The sequence below is a fragment of the Dufourea novaeangliae genome, unplaced genomic scaffold, assembly GCF_001272555.1.
Source record: "Dufourea novaeangliae isolate 0120121106 unplaced genomic scaffold, ASM127255v1 scaffold133, whole genome shotgun sequence".
Taxonomy (NCBI): domain Eukaryota; kingdom Metazoa; phylum Arthropoda; class Insecta; order Hymenoptera; family Halictidae; genus Dufourea; species Dufourea novaeangliae.
Window position 1 is genome coordinate 1,183,616 of NW_015374011.1, and position 18,128 is coordinate 1,201,743.

At 38.6% G+C, this 18,128-nt stretch overlaps 4 protein-coding genes across 4 annotated transcripts; all 4 read right to left on the minus strand.

The window, feature by feature from the left end:
- Positions 1-73: 73 nt before the first annotated feature.
- On the minus strand, positions 74-6,162 carry LOC107188514 (odorant receptor Or1-like). Its single transcript, XM_015576815.1, has 5 exons — positions 5,804-6,162; positions 4,955-5,260; positions 4,646-4,853; positions 4,405-4,560; positions 74-130 (listed from the first exon to the last, which is right to left on the minus strand). The coding sequence occupies exons 1-5, from the start codon at positions 6,160-6,162 to the stop codon at positions 74-76; spliced, it is 1,086 nt and encodes a 361-aa protein (XP_015432301.1).
- LOC107188539 (odorant receptor 4-like) lies at positions 198-2,677 on the minus strand. Its single transcript, XM_015576841.1, has 4 exons — positions 2,412-2,677; positions 1,198-1,587; positions 916-1,120; positions 198-362 (listed from the first exon to the last, which is right to left on the minus strand). Exons 1-4 carry the CDS (start codon positions 2,657-2,659, stop codon positions 198-200), a joined length of 1,008 nt encoding a protein of 335 aa, XP_015432327.1. The 5' UTR covers positions 2,660-2,677.
- An 836-nt stretch (positions 6,163-6,998) lies between the features above and the next one.
- On the minus strand, positions 6,999-7,883 carry LOC107188515 (odorant receptor 49b-like). The gene is made up of 3 exons (XM_015576817.1): positions 7,782-7,883; positions 7,548-7,703; positions 6,999-7,049 (listed from the first exon to the last, which is right to left on the minus strand). The coding sequence occupies exons 1-3, from the start codon at positions 7,881-7,883 to the stop codon at positions 6,999-7,001; spliced, it is 309 nt and encodes a 102-aa protein (XP_015432303.1).
- Positions 7,884-11,155: 3,272 nt separating this feature from the next.
- On the minus strand, positions 11,156-11,857 carry LOC107188540 (odorant receptor 4-like). Its single transcript, XM_015576842.1, has 3 exons — positions 11,724-11,857; positions 11,491-11,646; positions 11,156-11,206 (listed from the first exon to the last, which is right to left on the minus strand). Exons 1-3 carry the CDS (start codon positions 11,853-11,855, stop codon positions 11,156-11,158), a joined length of 339 nt encoding a protein of 112 aa, XP_015432328.1. The 5' UTR covers positions 11,856-11,857.
- Between the last annotated feature and the right edge of the window lie 6,271 nt (positions 11,858-18,128).

Here is an 18,128-nt window from a genome sequence, read left to right on the forward strand (position 1 = left end):
TAAATGCTCTTATGATACTTATGAAAAGGCTCAATGTACATTGAACGATTGCAGAGACGGACAAATATTCTTCTTACTTCTTAGAGGAGTCTTTCAAAATGTTGTACGACGAGTACGTTATTTTCATGATCTGCAATTTGCAATCATTACAAAACCGTTCTCTTCCGTGGAAATTATTAAGTAAGTAAAATTGTTATTTAACTAACGGCCATAAAAGAATCCGTGGATAACGTGATAATGTGAGCGCTCGACATTCTGAAAGGTCGTTTGGATCTCTTTATGATCATCAACAAATCCTTCATAATATTAACGGGCAGCGTGGTCCAATCCATTTCATAAATCGCGTCGCTTACTTGCATGCTCTACGAACATATCGCAAAATAATTAAATTACCAAAGGGGCATTCCACGCGAAATCGGACACTTTGGAAAAAAAATATTTTTGAACTATTTGTCTTGCAATTTTTTGAAAGAAATGCAATTTTGTAATAGTACAACCCAATTGAAAAATTTTTAAATTTGTGAAAATATTTCTTTAAACTGAAATAATTTTTATTAGGTACTCTTATGTCTTCACTATAAGCACCCACAAAACTCATTTTAATCAGTTTGTGGGTTTAACAGTTATGATTTCTTGAAAAAAGGTTGACAGTATATTTCAAACAGCTGTGGAATCAACAATTTTTAAAATCTTCAAAAATCCATTCAGATACGTTTATATATTACCAAAGACTACACCATATCCAAGTGTCAACAAATTCCGAAATGCCCCCTAAATTGGAGTGATTCTAGAGGATGAGAGATGTTTGGAAAAAACGTCAGAATAACTTCTCGAAGAAATGATAGACATTTCATTCGATTCTAGATCGGTGTTCGGCACACTGAATGATTCAAGGAAAGGAAATTCGGTGCCAACCTTCAACGTCACCTCGTTTCCGAACCAGCAGTATAAATACACCTGCATCAGCATACAGCACAAATAGGAGAAGGTCCAAACGAAGTTCACGTCGAACGAGTCCGCTGTCGACATCGTGTAAATACTCAGACACAGCACCGTCGAACTTATCATGAACTGGAGGAAAATCGTGTACTGGAAAATTGCGTTCACGGTCTCCGCGAATCTATCATCAGAAATATTGTTTCTAGCTTTAACTGGTAATTATTCAGTTACATATTTCTAAAAGGTTTCATTTCGTACTTGTAAATTTCAAGGTGATGTTGAACCAACTCCCTCAGAATCTTCTTTCTCTTGTTCTCCAAATCCTCTATCGAGACGCTGTTCCTCTGTACTTCCAGCAGTGAAACGGGCAAGGATCGTGCTCGATGACAAAATATCTCGAATTGCGCTCTGACCTGGATCATCAATCCAGCGATCAGCGTTTCGTTGGCCACGCTAGCGTTCGCGCAGATCATCAAACCAAACGTTTGATGTAACAGAGATATCATGTGGACCTTTCTCGAGGATAGATCGTAGGGTACCCAATCAGATATCGGTAATGTCCTCGTCCTGATCAATTTGTCGAATTGCGCCACCGTTGCGAACGACGCCGCGGATTCGTTCAGGATCTCACAGTATATTGTCAGCCTTCTGTAAGAAAAATTTGCTCTGTAAACAATTCAATGAAAATCATGGTTTGGACTGCGAATGTTTTTGCATTTACATATAGCTATCCTTAACTTGGAAAATGCAATAAAATAGAGATTTGAATAAAGTTTAAGACTATTTATGTGTTATTGCTAACGCGGTAAATCTTTCAAGTACAAAAGTTAAAATTTTATCACATTTTAATTATTAAAAATTCGAATCTAAAACTGTGAATTTTAGAAAAAAACCGGTTAAAAGCATTTTCCATTATCGAGACCCAATACAGGTAGGCGATGTTCGCAACGGTCTCGCATATTGGGCCGTCACCAAACCGTCATAAACAGGAATACCTGGATAGCTACACATCATGTATATATTTACAAAACACTCGCGGTCCTCAAGACCGTTCCTTATTATATTTCGGCGCTGATTTCCAGGAAGCCAAGAAACAATACATACACGAAACCCCACTTCTCCCAACTCATACAACCACCTCTTGAACGACGTACACCAACAAAAATTTTTCATTTTCCACCAATCACGAGTCGATCCGTTCCAGCAAGCATTTATACATTCACTCATTCACCAGAACACATTCAATCGTCAACCAGAACACATCGAGCAATCAGAACACAACCAGTACACACATACACATACATCACATTAATAAGTTTACCTTAAAGTCAAAGTGTGTTACCAACTTGTATCAATCATTTAAACCACATATTACCGCACAACATTAATTCACAATATTAATTTACGAACGAGCAGGTGGCAAATCGCGAGTCGCCGCAACACCCCATTAAGGAAAATGTAAAAAAAGCAACCTGGCGTAGGCGTCGGACTTCCGTTGTATCATCATCTCGTCCTCGTCCCTCGGAACGCAATTCTCCGTTAGCAAAATATCGACCACGCGTATGATCTTCTCACGTTGTAGAAACAGATTCGCGATCTTTATGCAGACCCCTAGTATCGAGATGAACACCGAAAATTTATCGGTGGTGGTTCTGAGGTCTTTGCTGATCACGGAGTCTACGAACGCGCAGAACGTGAACGTGTACAGCAATAGTACCATAAATACTGAGTAAACATTGTATAACCAGTATTTCAACGAGTGAACCGACCACCTTGTCGGTCTCCAGTAGCCACTGTATGTGAGGAACGCAAAGGAAAGGGGTAGTTTGTGCATTTCTTTTGAAGAGAACGTTTCGCCTAATTTTGTATTATTTAAAAATTACAATCGATTTCTTTCACGTTCAAGGAACGTCGACTTAAAATTCATGAAAATTTCTGATTACGCGGATACAAATGTTGGCACTTGCTAGAACATCTAAGATCGTTTACAGAAGGTGAGAAGTTCGTTCCGAACTGCACCGTTTCTTCTGCTCGACCAGATGTTTTCGTCCCTAACGATTTTCCCCTTCGACGCACATATCCCGCTGTTATTACCCTCTCGATACCCTCCCAGTTCCCCCTCGACCGCAGAAACCGTAATTACACCCTCGTCGTGACTTCCGACCGGGGGAAAAATTTTACCGTAGTCAAGTTTTGTAATTCCGGTATATCCTTTGTTTCTTTTGTTTTCTTTCTGTCTGTATCGTTGCTACATTGTAGTAATGTTTCCGACCCTCGAAAGGACGATTGAATAGAAAGACCGTACGAAGAGAATAAAGGAAAGGGGAGGGGAGAGCACGAATTCACGCTAGAAAAAGGTAATCACTCGTCAACGGCCATCGACATATGTCCCCTCTACGAAAAATTAATAAACAATAAACTCCTCGAAGAGAACTCTTGTCAGTACGCCGTTGTCGACCGTGGAAGACGGAAGGGTAGCTCCCCGATGGATTTACCGTGACGGATGTTCGAACTCTGGAGCAAAACACTCGCTTGATACGTAAGTCAAAAGAAGTGTTTTCCAATAAATTCGCCGCGAGGAAAGATTTTTTTAGTGGGACAGTCGGTATCCAGTTAACAGGCGGTTATTATTTCCCCACCGAATAGTTGGAATACGTCCAGAAAATATATATATTTAACGGTGTTTATATTCGACGGCCAACCGAGTGACACTTTCTAATTTTGAATACATAGTTAAGGGATTCCTGGCACTTCGGTGGAGTAATAGAGAGATTCTTTTGTCAGAATTTATACGATTGTACCGAGAAATATGTGCAGGATGTTTTAGTGATGTAATAGTGTGTATTGGAAATTCTTGTTTTTTATAGAGAACTCGTCGGTGTTTGTCAGAAATGTTATTAATATTTTTGCATAAAATTTATTGCTATTCTTACTGAACGTAAATTGCTGAATGAGGAATTGAGTTCTGTGAACATTTCTAATGCATGCAGGTGAATATTTAAAAGGCCACAAGTTCTTCAGTTCCTCGTTCATTTCGAATTGCATTCTAGGATTGTATGATACTATTTTATTTGACAAGAATGACCATAGATGCGTGAAACGTGTCAGAGGCGTGTTGTGGTTTTACGTTCAACCAGTAAGTTAGTTTTGCGTGTCGCTTGTTGTTCGAACAGATTTCGTAACGACTAGCAACAGTTGTAAAATTAGACTACAATTTATTTCTATTTCGATGAAATATTTCGCTATACATACAATAGACGTAGAATTCGATTGTCCTTAACCTTTTGTTCGTCAGCTCCTACCCAGCGAACTGGGAAAACTATTTTTTCTATCTTTGATGTTTTTGCAGCAGATTACACGCTGAGTAAGCATTTTTAAGTATCTGTAAAATATTAACGTGTTTTGATCGACACTCGCGTTTACATGCGTGGTAATTTATCACTTTTTCTAATCAGTAGTACTGACCGTCACGAATGTTTGTAAATTCATCGACACAACGAAAACGCTGGTAATCTCGATCGGTACCGTGGCACGTCTCATGATCATCAGGAGAATTTTCCTGGTGTTATTATTGAACGACGTCCAATTACTACCAAAAATCATGTCAGGAATAGCCAAACTCTGTTTAACAAGAAATCGTGCAAAAGCTCAACCGATATAACCGAGTGATCGAACGTTTCGTTTTTTTTCTCTCTTATTAACGAACCTTCAGCTTCGTCTCGTTTCCATACCAACAGTAGTAAAATACCTGGATGAGTATGGTGAACAGGAAAATCATCATTTCTAGAAGCTCCGAGTTCATGGTCCTCTTCATTTGCGTGAATTGATACAGCTGAAAGCACACCACCAATGTGCTGAATAAAAATTGCGTGCTCACGATCGTTTTAAATCCTCTGTTCACTCTCGCGGCAAATCTTGGAAGGAAGATAAACACGGATTTAATCGTGAAATAATACAATATATGCACCAAAAAAAAAAAAAAAAAAAAAAAAAAAAAAAAAAAAGTCGAGCACACCGTTTCACCGAATAATTCTCGTTTTTCTCGATATTTTTCAGTCGGTACTCGAGCAACTCCAGCTGCCCGTGCGTGTGGATCAACAGGCCGCTGTACAACGTCTCGGAACTGACGCCCAGAAGCCCTGCGTACAAGGCAGACACAATCTGATGGAAGTAGGTAAGATTAAACAGAACCGTGGACGAGTAATCATACGGCAGCCAGGCACGGAATTTCAGTTTTCTCAGTCTGTAATTCGTGGACGATGTTACGAACATCCACATTATACAAAATTTGACCAAAATCATGTAGACAGTCGTGTTCCACCTGGAAAAGTATTAACTGCAGATTTTGTCGGAATTTTATGTTGACTGGCCAAATTATTATTATTTGAGCAGTATAATTAGATCATTATCTAACGGGGACCAATCACCGGTGATTACCGTGACAGTGGGCGTGTTAACCTCTTAGCTGTGAACGACGAGTATACTCGTCATGCGGGAAAAGTAATTACCATTTGTTATTTAAATTAAAATTTTTGTGAAAACTGAAACATATTCTTAAATTTTGACATTTTAGAATATTTTGAGACTGTCTGACTAGTCTAGTTCTTTTTACTAAATAATTTTTCTAAATAATTTTTTTTTAATAAGAAAAATTTTAAATAAATTTAAACAACAATATTATTGATTTTTCAACAAAAATGACAAGTGTTATTTTCTTATAATCTAATTAAATTTTGCAGCAGGTACTCTGTGTTCGACGAATATGCTCGTCATCGCGTCGTTCTAGGGCCAGAACGTAGATACGCACTCTTAAAAACCTCTGCACTACAGCTAAGAGGTTAACGCTAAAACTAGACTTACTTACTCCGTTAGTCTATGAAACCTTCGTCGTATTTCACATTCGTCTATGTTCACTGGCGCGAACGGCTCCTGTTCGAGTGTGTCCAGCAATGTTTCCATGTTCCTGCGATTCGCTAGCAAACTGTACAACTTAAAACACGTGGACAGTAACGGTACGGTTATACAGAAATTATCATTGAAATCTGCCAGATTGTCTACGATAAGGAATATGTCGAGAATCAGAGTGATCGTGAACGTGTGTATGAATAAAAACACTACTACAGTGTAGACGTCGAACAACAGTTTTTTACGCCGCGAGCAAGAAGTGGGCGGCCAACAGCCGGCGATCGAAAGGATCTTAGAAACCAAACGTAACGTGTGCATTGTAGATTCCTCGAAGAATTGATTCCACTGTATATTACGAAATTTTGTTCACGATAGAAACAAAACCTCACCGAAACAAGTTGCAACGAATAAATAACGTGGTTGACCTTGTTGACTAAAAGAACTCATTGAGGCGCGAAGATTCAGACACCACTGACGGCAACAATAGAATATCGACAAACCGTCCACTCTTTCTCGCTGAACATTCCCTTCGCTTCCCGGGCTGTATCATTATCGTAATTGACATCGTCCAGGTGGGTTGTGAAATTGTGGTATTTTTCAACATGTTCTTTTCTCCAATGTTTCCTTTGCAGTTTTGATGATTACACTCGCCATTCTTCGTTTAAACGCGACATACCTATCTGTAGTTTCACCCTATCTCTTCTTTAGAGTGTTTTCCTGTCACGGAATTCGATTTCCTGGCAGACGTGAATAGGAAAAACCTGGAGAATAGTCTCTGGAACTCTAACTGCAATATAAATCTTTTAAAAGTTAACCTTTTTCTGTCTTTTGATATCTGAAGATTTCAAAGATATTTGATGCAGACTGCTTTCGATTCTTTTATCATCTTCGCCAAATGTCTGTGAGATGAATTTTACGAAGGAAACGACAGTAGAAATGGGAATTTGTATCGAAGGTATGACTTGTACACAAGAAAGTTAATAGTATCCTTAGACCAATTATTTTACTCTCTACATACGTTCATTGTACATTAAGGTAGCCCTTAACGAGTCATTCTTTGTTGTCCATTTCCATGTTTGTATCTATATCTTCTAAAGCACTGGAATTAATATTCTTATCTAAACAGAAAAGATCATCCAGGTTTCCTCTTTTTGTTATCGGGTTTGTTGAAGCAAATTGAACGCCGAGTATGAAGTTTTCAGCAACTATAGTTAAGAGGGACGTTCAATCAGTTTATTTGCTAGTTAACAAATCAGTTCTAGAGTGACCTAGAGAGACTTCGGCGGATCTTACACACAAAATAATCCTGTTGGTGTGTTATTGAATACTAATTAACCCTCTAATGGTAAGGTCCAGGTCGTATCCAACCGAAATTACAATTCTTTTTTCCTGTCCCCACTCTATTTTGTATTATTATTCTCGTCTTAAAATATTTTTTATTATTCAGTAAACATTCAATACTTATTGTATGTTATATATTTCAATTATTAGCCTTTATAATATAAATAAAAAAAATTCAAGTTTAAGATAATAACTTTGTTTTTTACATCTCTGAACATTGCAAAAAAGTGCTCGGGGCAGGTTCAACCCCACCTTACCATGTACGACCTTAAAACGCACCTTACCATTCGAGAGTTAATTGGTAAAGTACACTGTAGAGTACGAAATCTCTCTAAGAAGTTCCAAAAGAAAAATATACCAACCGCCTTGAAAGAGTCGAGGTTCATAGACAGTAAGTGGACACAGGTGAACTCTATGGGCACGCTTGCTCGTTGCATGATAATCAGTAATGACTTTTTCGAGCTGTTGCTCAGAAACATCCAATCACTTTCAAATACAATGCCAGGCACTTCGAGACTCTGTAAAGGAAAATGTTATGGAAACAGAGAGTCCAAGGTTCTGTCGAAAGTAGAATAAATTTTATGAGAAAAATAGACCTTCAGCTTAACCTCGTTCCCGTACCAACTGTAGTAAAATATCTGCAAGAGCGTGCAAGCCGTGTACATCAACACGTCCACGATGTTCAAGTCGAGATTCATCCGGTTCAGTCGATAAAGATCGAAGCACAAAGTCGCGGTGCTCGTGACAAACTGTACGAGCATTATACCTTCGAACTGTTGGTTCACCAAGGCTGCGAATCTGTAACGATTTCAGGGAAGAACAGACTGTTTCATCGCGAAGGTCGTGTACAGGGTGGACCATGAAACGTGATTAGCTTAGAGTAATCTATTGTTAGCTATTCGATCGAAATTTTTTCTAGCTATAATATGATTCAAACAGAGCTTCAAGATTCTATATCAAATTTGTCATCAATCCTTTTCTTCCAGTTTTCAAGGTCCCGTTCAGTTTTTTTTATAAATAAGCCTGTAATTTTGTTACGCCCATCTTTCAGGGGATACTAAGACAAATTCGGCAAGAATCATAACAAATAATTTTTTTTTCCTAAACCAAAGTCACATTATGAAACTATCATGTACCTTAATTGAAAAGATGTTCGAATTGATGTCCATCAGCTGCAATGCACTCGTGTTAACGGTAAGAAACGACTGTTTTGTTATATTTGTGACGTCCCTGTACCGATGATTGAGCGTGCAAAAAAATGTTCAGTACAATTATCTAAACTAATCACGTTCCGTTATCCACCCTGTTACGTGTATACTCGAGGGTGTAAGGAGTCTATTGAAAGGTTTCATTGAAAACCAGAGTACTCGTGTGATGTGTAGATATACTCAGTGTCACGTGCGATCTAAACGTCGAATAATCGACACTACGTGGAACTCGGTTACGTGGTTTCTACCGGTAGAAAACTGGGAAACCAACTTGTAGATCTCGTTATGATGACGAGCACACTGTTTCACCGAATCGTTTTCATCTCTGTGAATATTTCGCAGACGGTTCCGTAGTGTCTCGAACTGACTGTAAATGTGAACCAAAAGACCGCTGAACAGACCGTTGCAAGCGACGATTGAGACACAGCATATCATCGAGGCCAAAAGTTGATGGGAGAAGGCGAGACAGTACGCACCGGCCGATGTATAATCGAACGGCAACCAGACGCGAAACGTTAACTTTCGATTCTCGTATTCCATGATCAGCGACATCACGAACATCCATGTCACGCAGGATACTAAGGTGATCGTGTAGGCCATCGCGTTCCATCTGCAAACATTTATCGGGAGTTTCTATATTCGAAACAAAAAATCACAGATTACGACTCACTCTGCTATTCTGTCGAATTTCGTCCGAATTTCCAATTCCTCGTCGTTCACCGTCGAAAATGGCTCCCCTTGAAGGGTGTTCATCAGACCAAGAATATTCTCGCGTGTCATTAACATGCTATTCCATTTGATGCATGTGGTGAGAACGGTCAGCGTCACGTAGAAATTATCACCGAAATCGTCCTGGTTGTCGACCACGAGTACTAGGTCTAGGATCTGGATGAGCAGTAAACTGTGTATCGTCAGTAACACGACAATAGTGTAGACTGTGTAGAGAAACTTCTTGGTCGGTGATGTCCAGGATGTTGGCCGTGAACATCCGCATAATGACCGAAGCGTGTTAAGTCGCCGTAATATGTACATCTGCATAGGTTCTTTTTTTCGAAGATTGATAGTTTGTTCCTTTAGATTTTGAAGCTCTTGATTTCCGTGGTGGACTCACTGATGACGAGGTAACTTTTACGATTATTTATTAACGTATATGAAATATTATTATTTTCTGTTTATCGGTTCATATCTACGGACATGAATAAGTATAAACTCTTTGGTTCTACACTCGACACAGTTACAGTTACTACTGACTACAGTAGAATATCGATATCTCTTCTACTCTCATGAAAAAGGTATTATTCCTCTCTAGCTGTCTCCTGTCCCGTACCGGCTATGTAATTACGGTAACTACCGATAATACGACTAGACGATTCGTGCGATTATCTGTTCATAAATACTTACGCAGTCTGATCATAATTTCGTTTTAGTTCCGTCGTTTCCCTTGTTTTTCATCTCCAGTTTATACGAAAGCGAATCTTACAAGTGAAAGGAAGGTAACGATGAATTCCTTGGAAAGTAAAGGGACGTAATATAATGGAGAATTATGAAGATATCAGTTAGTGTCTGTATTCATCGACTATTTCATTTCGTGTACGATAGTAGCAGTGAGATACACTACGTCACAGGCAAGTTACGATATTGTTTAGCACAAAAATCAAGCTATTCACACACCAACATATTCCGCTTTTGGTATCGTCAATCGTTCCTTGCTTAAACTATCGATTATCTAAAAGTAGGAAGGATCGACCTAATTTTTACCTTATAACGAGATGTAGTTACAATTTTCTTCTGTTTCTCGCTTTATTGGAGCATGCTGAATGTCCAGTAAGCTGTCTTTAGTAAATATCTGTATCATTTCGGAAACAAGTAGAATTACTTGACGATGAGAGCGAACCTCATGGTGGAACAAAAGTATCTGTTTAAATATTATGAGAGGTCATTCCTTCGTCTCTCTGCTCACATCGTACATATTGTACACTAAAGCCTCGATGAGTGTCGAAGACTCCTCGGCACTGGCAAGCAAAGATCCCAGGGTGTAACGCTGGCTTTTTCGTGAGGTTTATGATATTATGTTTCTGTGCGAAATATTTAATGTCCAGTGCCGTGGAACCTTCGGACACTCATCGAGAATTTACTGTATGTCACTACACTACGCTGGACGAAAGGGATTTGAAATCATTACATTACGAACAAGTTATTTTTTAATATACTACGACATTGGCGATTTCAAACTCGAATACGTCGCAACTCATATTGTTTATTGTATCCTACATACAGAAGTATTCTTCTCAAGTGCTCATAACGCATTGTGTATCTCGCATTTTGTGCCACAAGGTATACTTCGCGTTACAAAAAGTTCGACGATTCCTTTTGCTGAAGGAAATTGTACACGGAATACGAACCTTTTAAAAGTTAACCTTCTTCTGTCTTTTGATATCAGTGAAGATTTCAAAGATATTTGATGCAGTCTGTTTTCGATTCTTCAGTCATTTTCGCGTAAATGTCTGTGAGATGAATTTTGCGAGGAAGACGACAGTAGAAATGGGAAATTGTATCGAAGGTATGGCTTGTACACAAGAAAGTTAATAGTACACTTAGAGCAATTATTTTACTCTCTACATACGTACATTGTACATTAAGGTAGCCCTTAACAAGTGATTCTTTGTTCTTGTCCATTTCCATTCTTGTATCTATAGCTTCTAAAACACTAGAATAAATTTTCTTATCTAAACAGAAGAGATCATCCAGGTTTCTTCTATTTGTTATCGGGTTTGTTGAAGCAAATTGAACGCCGAGTACGAAATTTTCAGCAACTATAGTTGAGAGACATGTTTGATCAAACACTTAATACTTATTATATGTTATATATTTCAATTATTAGCCTTTATAATATAAATATAAAAAATTCAAGTTTAATATAATAACTTTGTTTTTGACCTCTGTGAACATAGCAAAAAAGTGCTCGGGTCATATCCAACCCCACTTTACCATGTACGACGTTAATACCCACCTTACCATTCGAGGATTAATTGACCGTGTAATGTCCGCTGTAAAATACGAAATCTCTCTAAGAATTTCAAGACAAAAATGTACCAACCGCCTTAAAAGACTCGAGGTCCATAGAAAGAAAGTAGATGCTGGTGAACTCTATGGGCACGCTTGCTCGTCCCATGATCATCAGCAGTGACTTTTTCGACCTGTTGCTCAGAGACAACCAATCACTTTCGAATACCATACCAGGTACCTCGAGACTCTGTAAAGCAAAATGCTATGAAACAGAGAGTCCACGGTTCTGTCGAAAGTAGAATGAATTTTCTGAGAAAAATAAACCTTCAGCTTGACCTCGTTCCCGTACCAACAGTAGTAAAATATCTGTATGAGCGTGCAAAACATGAACAGCAAGACATCCACAACGCGCAAGTCGAAATCCTTCTGTGTCAGTCGATAAAGATCGAAGCACATCGCCGCGGTGCTCGTCAAAAACTGTATGAGCATTATACCTTCGAACTGTTGATTCACCATGCCAGCGAATCTGTAACAATTTCAGGGAAAAACAGACTGTTTCATCGCGAAAACTATGTACAGGGTGGACCATGAAACGTAATTAGCTTAGATTACTCTACTGTTAGTTGTTCGATCGAAATTTTTTCAAACTATAATATGATTCAAAGAGAGCTTTAAGATGCTGTATCAAATTTGTTGTCAATCCTTTTCTTCCAAAGTTTTTAAGGTCCCCTTCTGTTTTTTTTTTTATAGATAAGCCAGTAATTGTTTTACTCCCATCTTTCAGGGGATACTAAGACAAATTCGGCAAGAATCATAACAAATAATTTTTTTTTCCTAAACCAAAGTCACATTATGAAACTATCATGTACCTTAATTGAAAAGATGTTCGAATTGATGTCCATCAGCTGCAATGCACTCGTGTTAACGGTAAGAAACGACTGTTTTGTTATATTTGTGACGTCCCTGTACCGATGATTGAGCGTGCAAAAAAATGTTCAGTACAATTATCTAAACTAATCACGTTCCGTTATCCACCCTGTTACGTGTATACTCGAGGGTGTAAGGAGTCTATTGAAAGGTTTCATTGAAAACCAGAGTACTCGTGTGATGTGTAGATATACTCTGTGTCACGTGCGATCTAAACGTCGAATAATCGACACTACGTGGAACCCGGTTACGTGGTTTCTACCGGTGGAAAACTGGGAAACTAACTTGTAGATCTCGTCATGATGACGGACACACTGTTTCACCGAATCGTTTTCATCTCTGTGAATATTTCGCAGCCGGTTCCCGAGTGTCTCGAACTGACTGTAAATGTGAACCAAAAGACCGCTGAACAGACCGTCGCAAGCGATGGCTGAGACACAGCAGATTATCGCGGCCAAAAGTTGATGGGAGAAGGCGAGACAGTACGCACCGGCCGATGTATAATCGAACGGCAACCAGACGCGAAACGTTAACTTTCGATTCTCGTATTCCATGATCACAGGCATCAGGAACATCCATGTCACGCAGGATAGTAACGAGATCGAGTAGGCCATCGCGTTCCATCTACAACCGAGTTTCTATATTCGAAACAAAATACAGTAATGTCTCGGTGAGCGCGACGTACTCGGGTTCACTTCGAATCATTCATGGCAAGACCTTCATAAGTTTGTTTTTTGCCCGATGCCGAGCCTCTGTTCAGCTTCTCTTTACTCTGGTTTGATTGTTTCCAAAGAGGGACTGTCCCAGTTGTGGGACTAACGTGGTTCTCCGTGTCTTTGTTCTTAGTATTTGGAGATACAGTAATCCGTCGATCACTGTCTGACTGGTTCTACACGATTTTTGTCAGGGCGCCATCCCCACCATTGGAGAAGGAAAGGCCGTGGAACCTGTCAAGCGCATACTTTATTTTATTGTCCTCGACTTCGGACAAAAACAAATTTCGAGGTTCTGAAGTGTACTTGACATTAATCGACGGAGCACTGTACAACCATTAAGAACAGAAATCGTTCAAAATTTCGGAATTAGGAGTTGAAAAAATATTTGTTGTTTTCTAGATTGAATTTTCTTTATAGTATGGTAAATTTGTATTCCTTGGACCAATGAGATGCACATAGACTGATTAATTAAATTTCTTTGAAGACTAGAGTTAGAACAATTAAGAACTCGACCGACGATATTGATATTTTCGTTAAATCACAAATTGCAACTCACTCTGTTATTCTGTCGCATTTCGTCCGAATTTCCAATTCCTCGTCGTTCACCGGCAAAAATGGCTCCCCTTCAAGGGTGTTCAGCAGACCAAGAATATTCTCGCGTGTTATTAGCATGCTATTTAATTTGCAGCAGGTGACGAGCATGGACATCGTCACGTAGAAATTATCACCGAAATCGTCCTGGTTGTCGACCACGAGTACTAGGTCTAGAATCTGGGTGAGCAGGAAACTGTGTATCGTCAGTAACAGGAAGATCGTGTAGACGGTGTAGAGAAATTTTTTGGTCGGTGATGTCCAGGATGTTGGCCTAGAACATCCGCATAACATCCAAAACGTGTTAAGCCGCCGTAATATGTACATTTACAGAGATTCTTTTTTTTTTTTTCGAAGATTGATAGTTTGTTTCTTTAGATTTCGAAACTCTTGATTCCAATATTGGACGCACTGATCACAAGGTAACTTTTACGATTATTCCTGATCATGTATAAAAAATGATTATTTTCTGTTTATCGGTTTATATCCACGGACACGAATAGGGATAAACTCTTTTGTTATACACTCGACACAGTTACAGATACTACTGACTACCGTAAAATATCGATATCCCTTCTAATCCCACGAAGAAGTTATTTTTCTTCTCTAGCTATTTCCAGTCCCGTACCAGCTATATAATTACGGTAATTACCGGTAATACGACTAGACAATTCGTGCGATTATTTGTTCATAAATACTTACGCAGTCTGATCAAAATTTCGTCTTACTTCCGTCTTTCCCGTGGTTTTTCATCTCCATTTTATACGAAAGCGAATCTTACAAGTGAAAGCAAAGCTAACGATGAATTCCTTGGAAAGTAAAGGGACGTAATATAATGGAGAGTTATGAAGATATCAGTTAGTGTCTGTGTTCATCGACTATTTTATTTCGTGTACGGTAGTAGACAGTAGAATACACTACGTCACAGGCAAGTTACGATATTGTTTAGCACCAAAATCAAACTATTCACACACCAACACATTCCGCCTTTGGTATCGCCAATCGTGCCTTGCTTAAACTATCGATTATCTAAAAGTAGGAAGGTTCGCCCTAATTTTTACCTTATAACGAGAAGCAGTTATAATTTTCTTCTAATGTTTCTCTCTTTATTGGAGCATGCTAAATGCCCAGTAAGATGTCTTTAGTATATATCTGTACCATTTCCGAAAAAAGTAAAAGTAGTTAACGATGCGAGCGGACTTCATGGGAAAACAAAAATATCTGTTTAAATATTATGAGATGTCATTCCTTCGTTTCTCCGCTCACATCGTACATATACACTAAATCCTCGATGAGTGTTCGAAAATTCCTCTGCACTGACAAGGAAACGTCCCCAGGTGTAACGCTGGCTTTTTCGTGAGGTTTATGGTATTATGTTTCTGTATGAAATATTTAATGTTCAGTGCCGAGGAACCTTTGGACAGTCATCGAGTATTTACTGTATGTCACTACACGACACTAGCGATTTCCAACTCGAATACGTAGCAACTCATACCGATCATTGTATCCTACATACAGAAGTATTCTTCTCAAGTGCTCATAACGCTTTCTGTTCTACACATTTTGTGCCACGAGGTGTACATTATAGCTTCGCGTTACGAAAACTTCGACGATTCCCTTTGCTGAAGCAAGTTGTACACCGAATACGAACCCTTGAGTAACTATAACAAAAAAATATTTAAATATCATTCACAACTTTGAATTGGTTGTTCAGTAATTGTTTGTCGTCATACTGACTGTCATGAAGGATTCTAGATTCACTGAGAGAACGTGTATGCTTGTAAATTCGATTGGAAACATAGCTCGTCGCATCACCATTAGGAGAATCTTCTTACCGTTGTCATCCAAAGCCGACCAATTGCTTTCAATGATCACCTTTGGAATCTCCAGACTCTAAAACAGTAGTCAACGTGAGACGGCAAACGTACGGAAGAATGGAATTTTCTTGTTGTGAGAATGAACCTTCCGTTTCACTTCGTTCCCGTACCAACAGTAATAAAATATCTGCATCAATATGCAAAATGAGTACAACACTGTCTCGAAGAACGTCGATTGTAGATCTTTCTGCGTGATTCGGTACAGATTGAAGCAGATGATCACCGAACTCGTTAGGAACTGAACGCACACCACTGTCTGGAACCCTTTGTTCACATTCGCGGCAAATCTACGATCAATTCCCAAGAAATTGTATTAGGTCTACTGGAAAGTTTTGTCCGTTTTTGAATTAAGAGTAGATAATACATTTTCAATACATTTATTATAGAGTCCACAAATTACCATCACATTATATTGTTCAGTAAATATTAATAAACGTATTGAAAATATGTTACTTTTTTTTAATTCAAAAACGAACAGACCTTTCCGGTAGACCTAATATGTTACAGGACATACAAGATGTACTAAAAACATGAGTACCCCAGATTAACTCGGAAAAATGAGATTTTATCGAGAAGTGTTCTATACATATAAAGGTTTTAGGGTTTAAAAAGAAGCATCTGATGGTTCCCATTTAAAAAATCCAATTGACCTTGAGGTGATTTTGAAATGACCTCTAAATTTGACTCGTATATTACGATCAAGGTAATCATCAGATGGTAATACTCATTTTTTTTATACACCCTGTATGTATATTTTATAGAAATTATTCTGCATATTTATTTCTTTTTAGGTCTATGGATAGAATATTACAGTAACGTTATTAATATACTGAAAAAAACCCACTCGTATATACGGTTATGGTAACGAGCGCATTTTTTCGCCGAATCCTTCTCATCTTTCGACAGATTTTGCAAACGATGCCCGAGAATGTCCAACTGACAGTTAATACAGAACAGCAAGCCACTGAACAGAGTATCGTAACCAATGGTAACGAGCGAGCACATTACCACACTGACAACTTGATGACAGAAAGTGACACTGTATAGAATCAGGGACGAATAGTCGTATGGCATCCATGCACGATACGTTAATTTTCGGTTCTTCGCGTCTCGGAACAACGAGGCGATGAACACCAACGTGACACATGATTCCAATAGGATTGTGTACGATCTCGAAATCGTCCTGCAATCATGATAGCATTTATTATTTTTCTACAGAAACTTTTCAGTCGAATCTTCGATTATCCCTTCTGCTTCTATTTTTCCATAGGAAAGGTAGTTCAGAATACAGTAAATTATCAATGAGTGTTCGATGGCTACTCGACGCTGGCAAAGAGAGTTGTTTACGTGTAACGCTGTCTTTTTAATGAGGTTTAGCACGGTGATAGGTCTTGGGATTCTGGATCATTAGTTTATGAAATAGTTAATGTTCATTGCTGAGGAATCTTCGAGCACTCATCGAGAATTTACCGTACTACACAATCCTGAGATTACAAAGTTGATCTAACTAGAGTAAAAAAAAGAACGAACTTACTCGTTTGTCCTGTTGAATGTCCTCTTGATTTTCATTTCTTCGGCATTCACCGGCAAGAAAGGCTCTTTCTCCAGAGTATCCAATAGAACCACGATGTGCTGTCGACTTGCCAAGAAACAGCACATCTTCATACAAGAAATCATTATGGACATCGTCGCGTACACATTGTCACTGAAATCACTTTGATTCTCGATGTTAAATACTATATCCAGAAGAACGGTGATCAGCAAACTGTGCATGAGAGTGAACACAAAGAGTGTGTACATGTTGTATAAAAACTTTTTGGATGAAGACGTCCAGGAGGGTGGCCGAAGGCAACCCAGGAATTGCAGAATCCCCGATGTCCATTGTAGCATTTGCATGGTTAATTTGACTAATGTTCGTCTGATTTTTATTCATTCGACGATGAAGAAATGTCTCTTTTCGAATTCAAACGATATAAAACAAAAGTTTCAGGATTTTCGATGTAATTTCCAATCGACTTACTCTTTTCGTAGAGATCACGAACATCTGTTGATTCGAAGTACCACGTAGTATTTGAAATACTCTCAGTTTCATAGAGACATGTTTTCTTTATGGTATACAACCTATATTATTATCGTAATTACCATGGGCATTGTGCAACTGTCTTATCAGGAATAAACTTCGATCTCCTTGGTATACCTAATTTTTCCTCCCTTTTCTCTACATTGTTTTCTACCACTATCCTACAAAAAATTGGAATCCACGGGAAACGGAGTGGATCGAGGGACAATTTTTAATAATGAAACTGTCGAGGAAGGATCGGCATGCTATAGACGGTCATATTGAATAATGGGTAATACATATTTTAAACAAGTCACGTGTGGCTCTGTACCCTATCGGTTCTGTTCTTGTCGATAGGAACAGTACTTGGACGAAATAGTATAGAAAGAAATTATGTGAAAGGGAATATTTATTCTTTTTCACAGACAGCTTTACTGTTTTCGCAAATATTCAGTGCTATCTACACCATGCATTGTAGTCTACACACTTCGATACAGTTATCAAGTAATAGATCACCCTCTTTCTCTTCTTCAGTCCAAGAAAGAAAAATTTGCTTTCC

Excerpts from the sequence above, each read along its gene's own strand:
- LOC107188539 (XM_015576841.1), bottom strand. The coding sequence starts at position 2,659 with ATGGTACTATTGCTGTACACGTTCACGTTCTGCGCGTTCGTAGACTCC. Across the intron at positions 1,588-2,411 it reads AAGTCCGACGCCTACGCCAG|AAGGCTGACAATATACTGTG; the intron begins GTTGCTTTTTTT and ends TTTTTCTTACAG. Across the intron at positions 1,121-1,197 it reads CATCACCTTGAAATTTACAA|ATTCGCGGAGACCGTGAACG; the intron begins GTACGAAATGAA and ends TTCTGATGATAG.
- LOC107188514 (XM_015576815.1), bottom strand. The coding sequence starts at position 6,162 with ATGCACACGTTACGTTTGGTTTCTAAGATCCTTTCGATCGCCGGCTGT. Across the intron at positions 5,261-5,803 it reads AGGTTTCATAGACTAACGGA|GTGGAACACGACTGTCTACA; the intron begins GTAAGTAAGTCT and ends ATACTTTTCCAG. Across the intron at positions 4,561-4,645 it reads GAAACGAGACGAAGCTGAAG|AGTTTGGCTATTCCTGACAT; the intron begins GTTCGTTAATAA and ends CTTGTTAAACAG.
- LOC107188515 (XM_015576817.1), bottom strand. The coding sequence starts at position 7,883 with ATGAATCTCGACTTGAACATCGTGGACGTGTTGATGTACACGGCTTGC. Across the intron at positions 7,704-7,781 it reads GGAACGAGGTTAAGCTGAAG|AGTCTCGAAGTGCCTGGCAT; the intron begins GTCTATTTTTCT and ends TTTCCTTTACAG. Across the intron at positions 7,050-7,547 it reads ACCTCGACTCTTTCAAGGCG|TTGCTGAAAACTTCATACTC; the intron begins GTTGGTATATTT and ends TCTTAACTATAG.
- LOC107188540 (XM_015576842.1), bottom strand. The coding sequence starts at position 11,855 with ATGTGCTTCGATCTTTATCGACTGACACAGAAGGATTTCGACTTGCGC. Across the intron at positions 11,647-11,723 it reads GGAACGAGGTCAAGCTGAAG|AGTCTCGAGGTACCTGGTAT; the intron begins GTTTATTTTTCT and ends TTTGCTTTACAG. Across the intron at positions 11,207-11,490 it reads ACCTCGAGTCTTTTAAGGCG|TTGCTGAAAATTTCGTACTC; the intron begins GTTGGTACATTT and ends TCTCAACTATAG.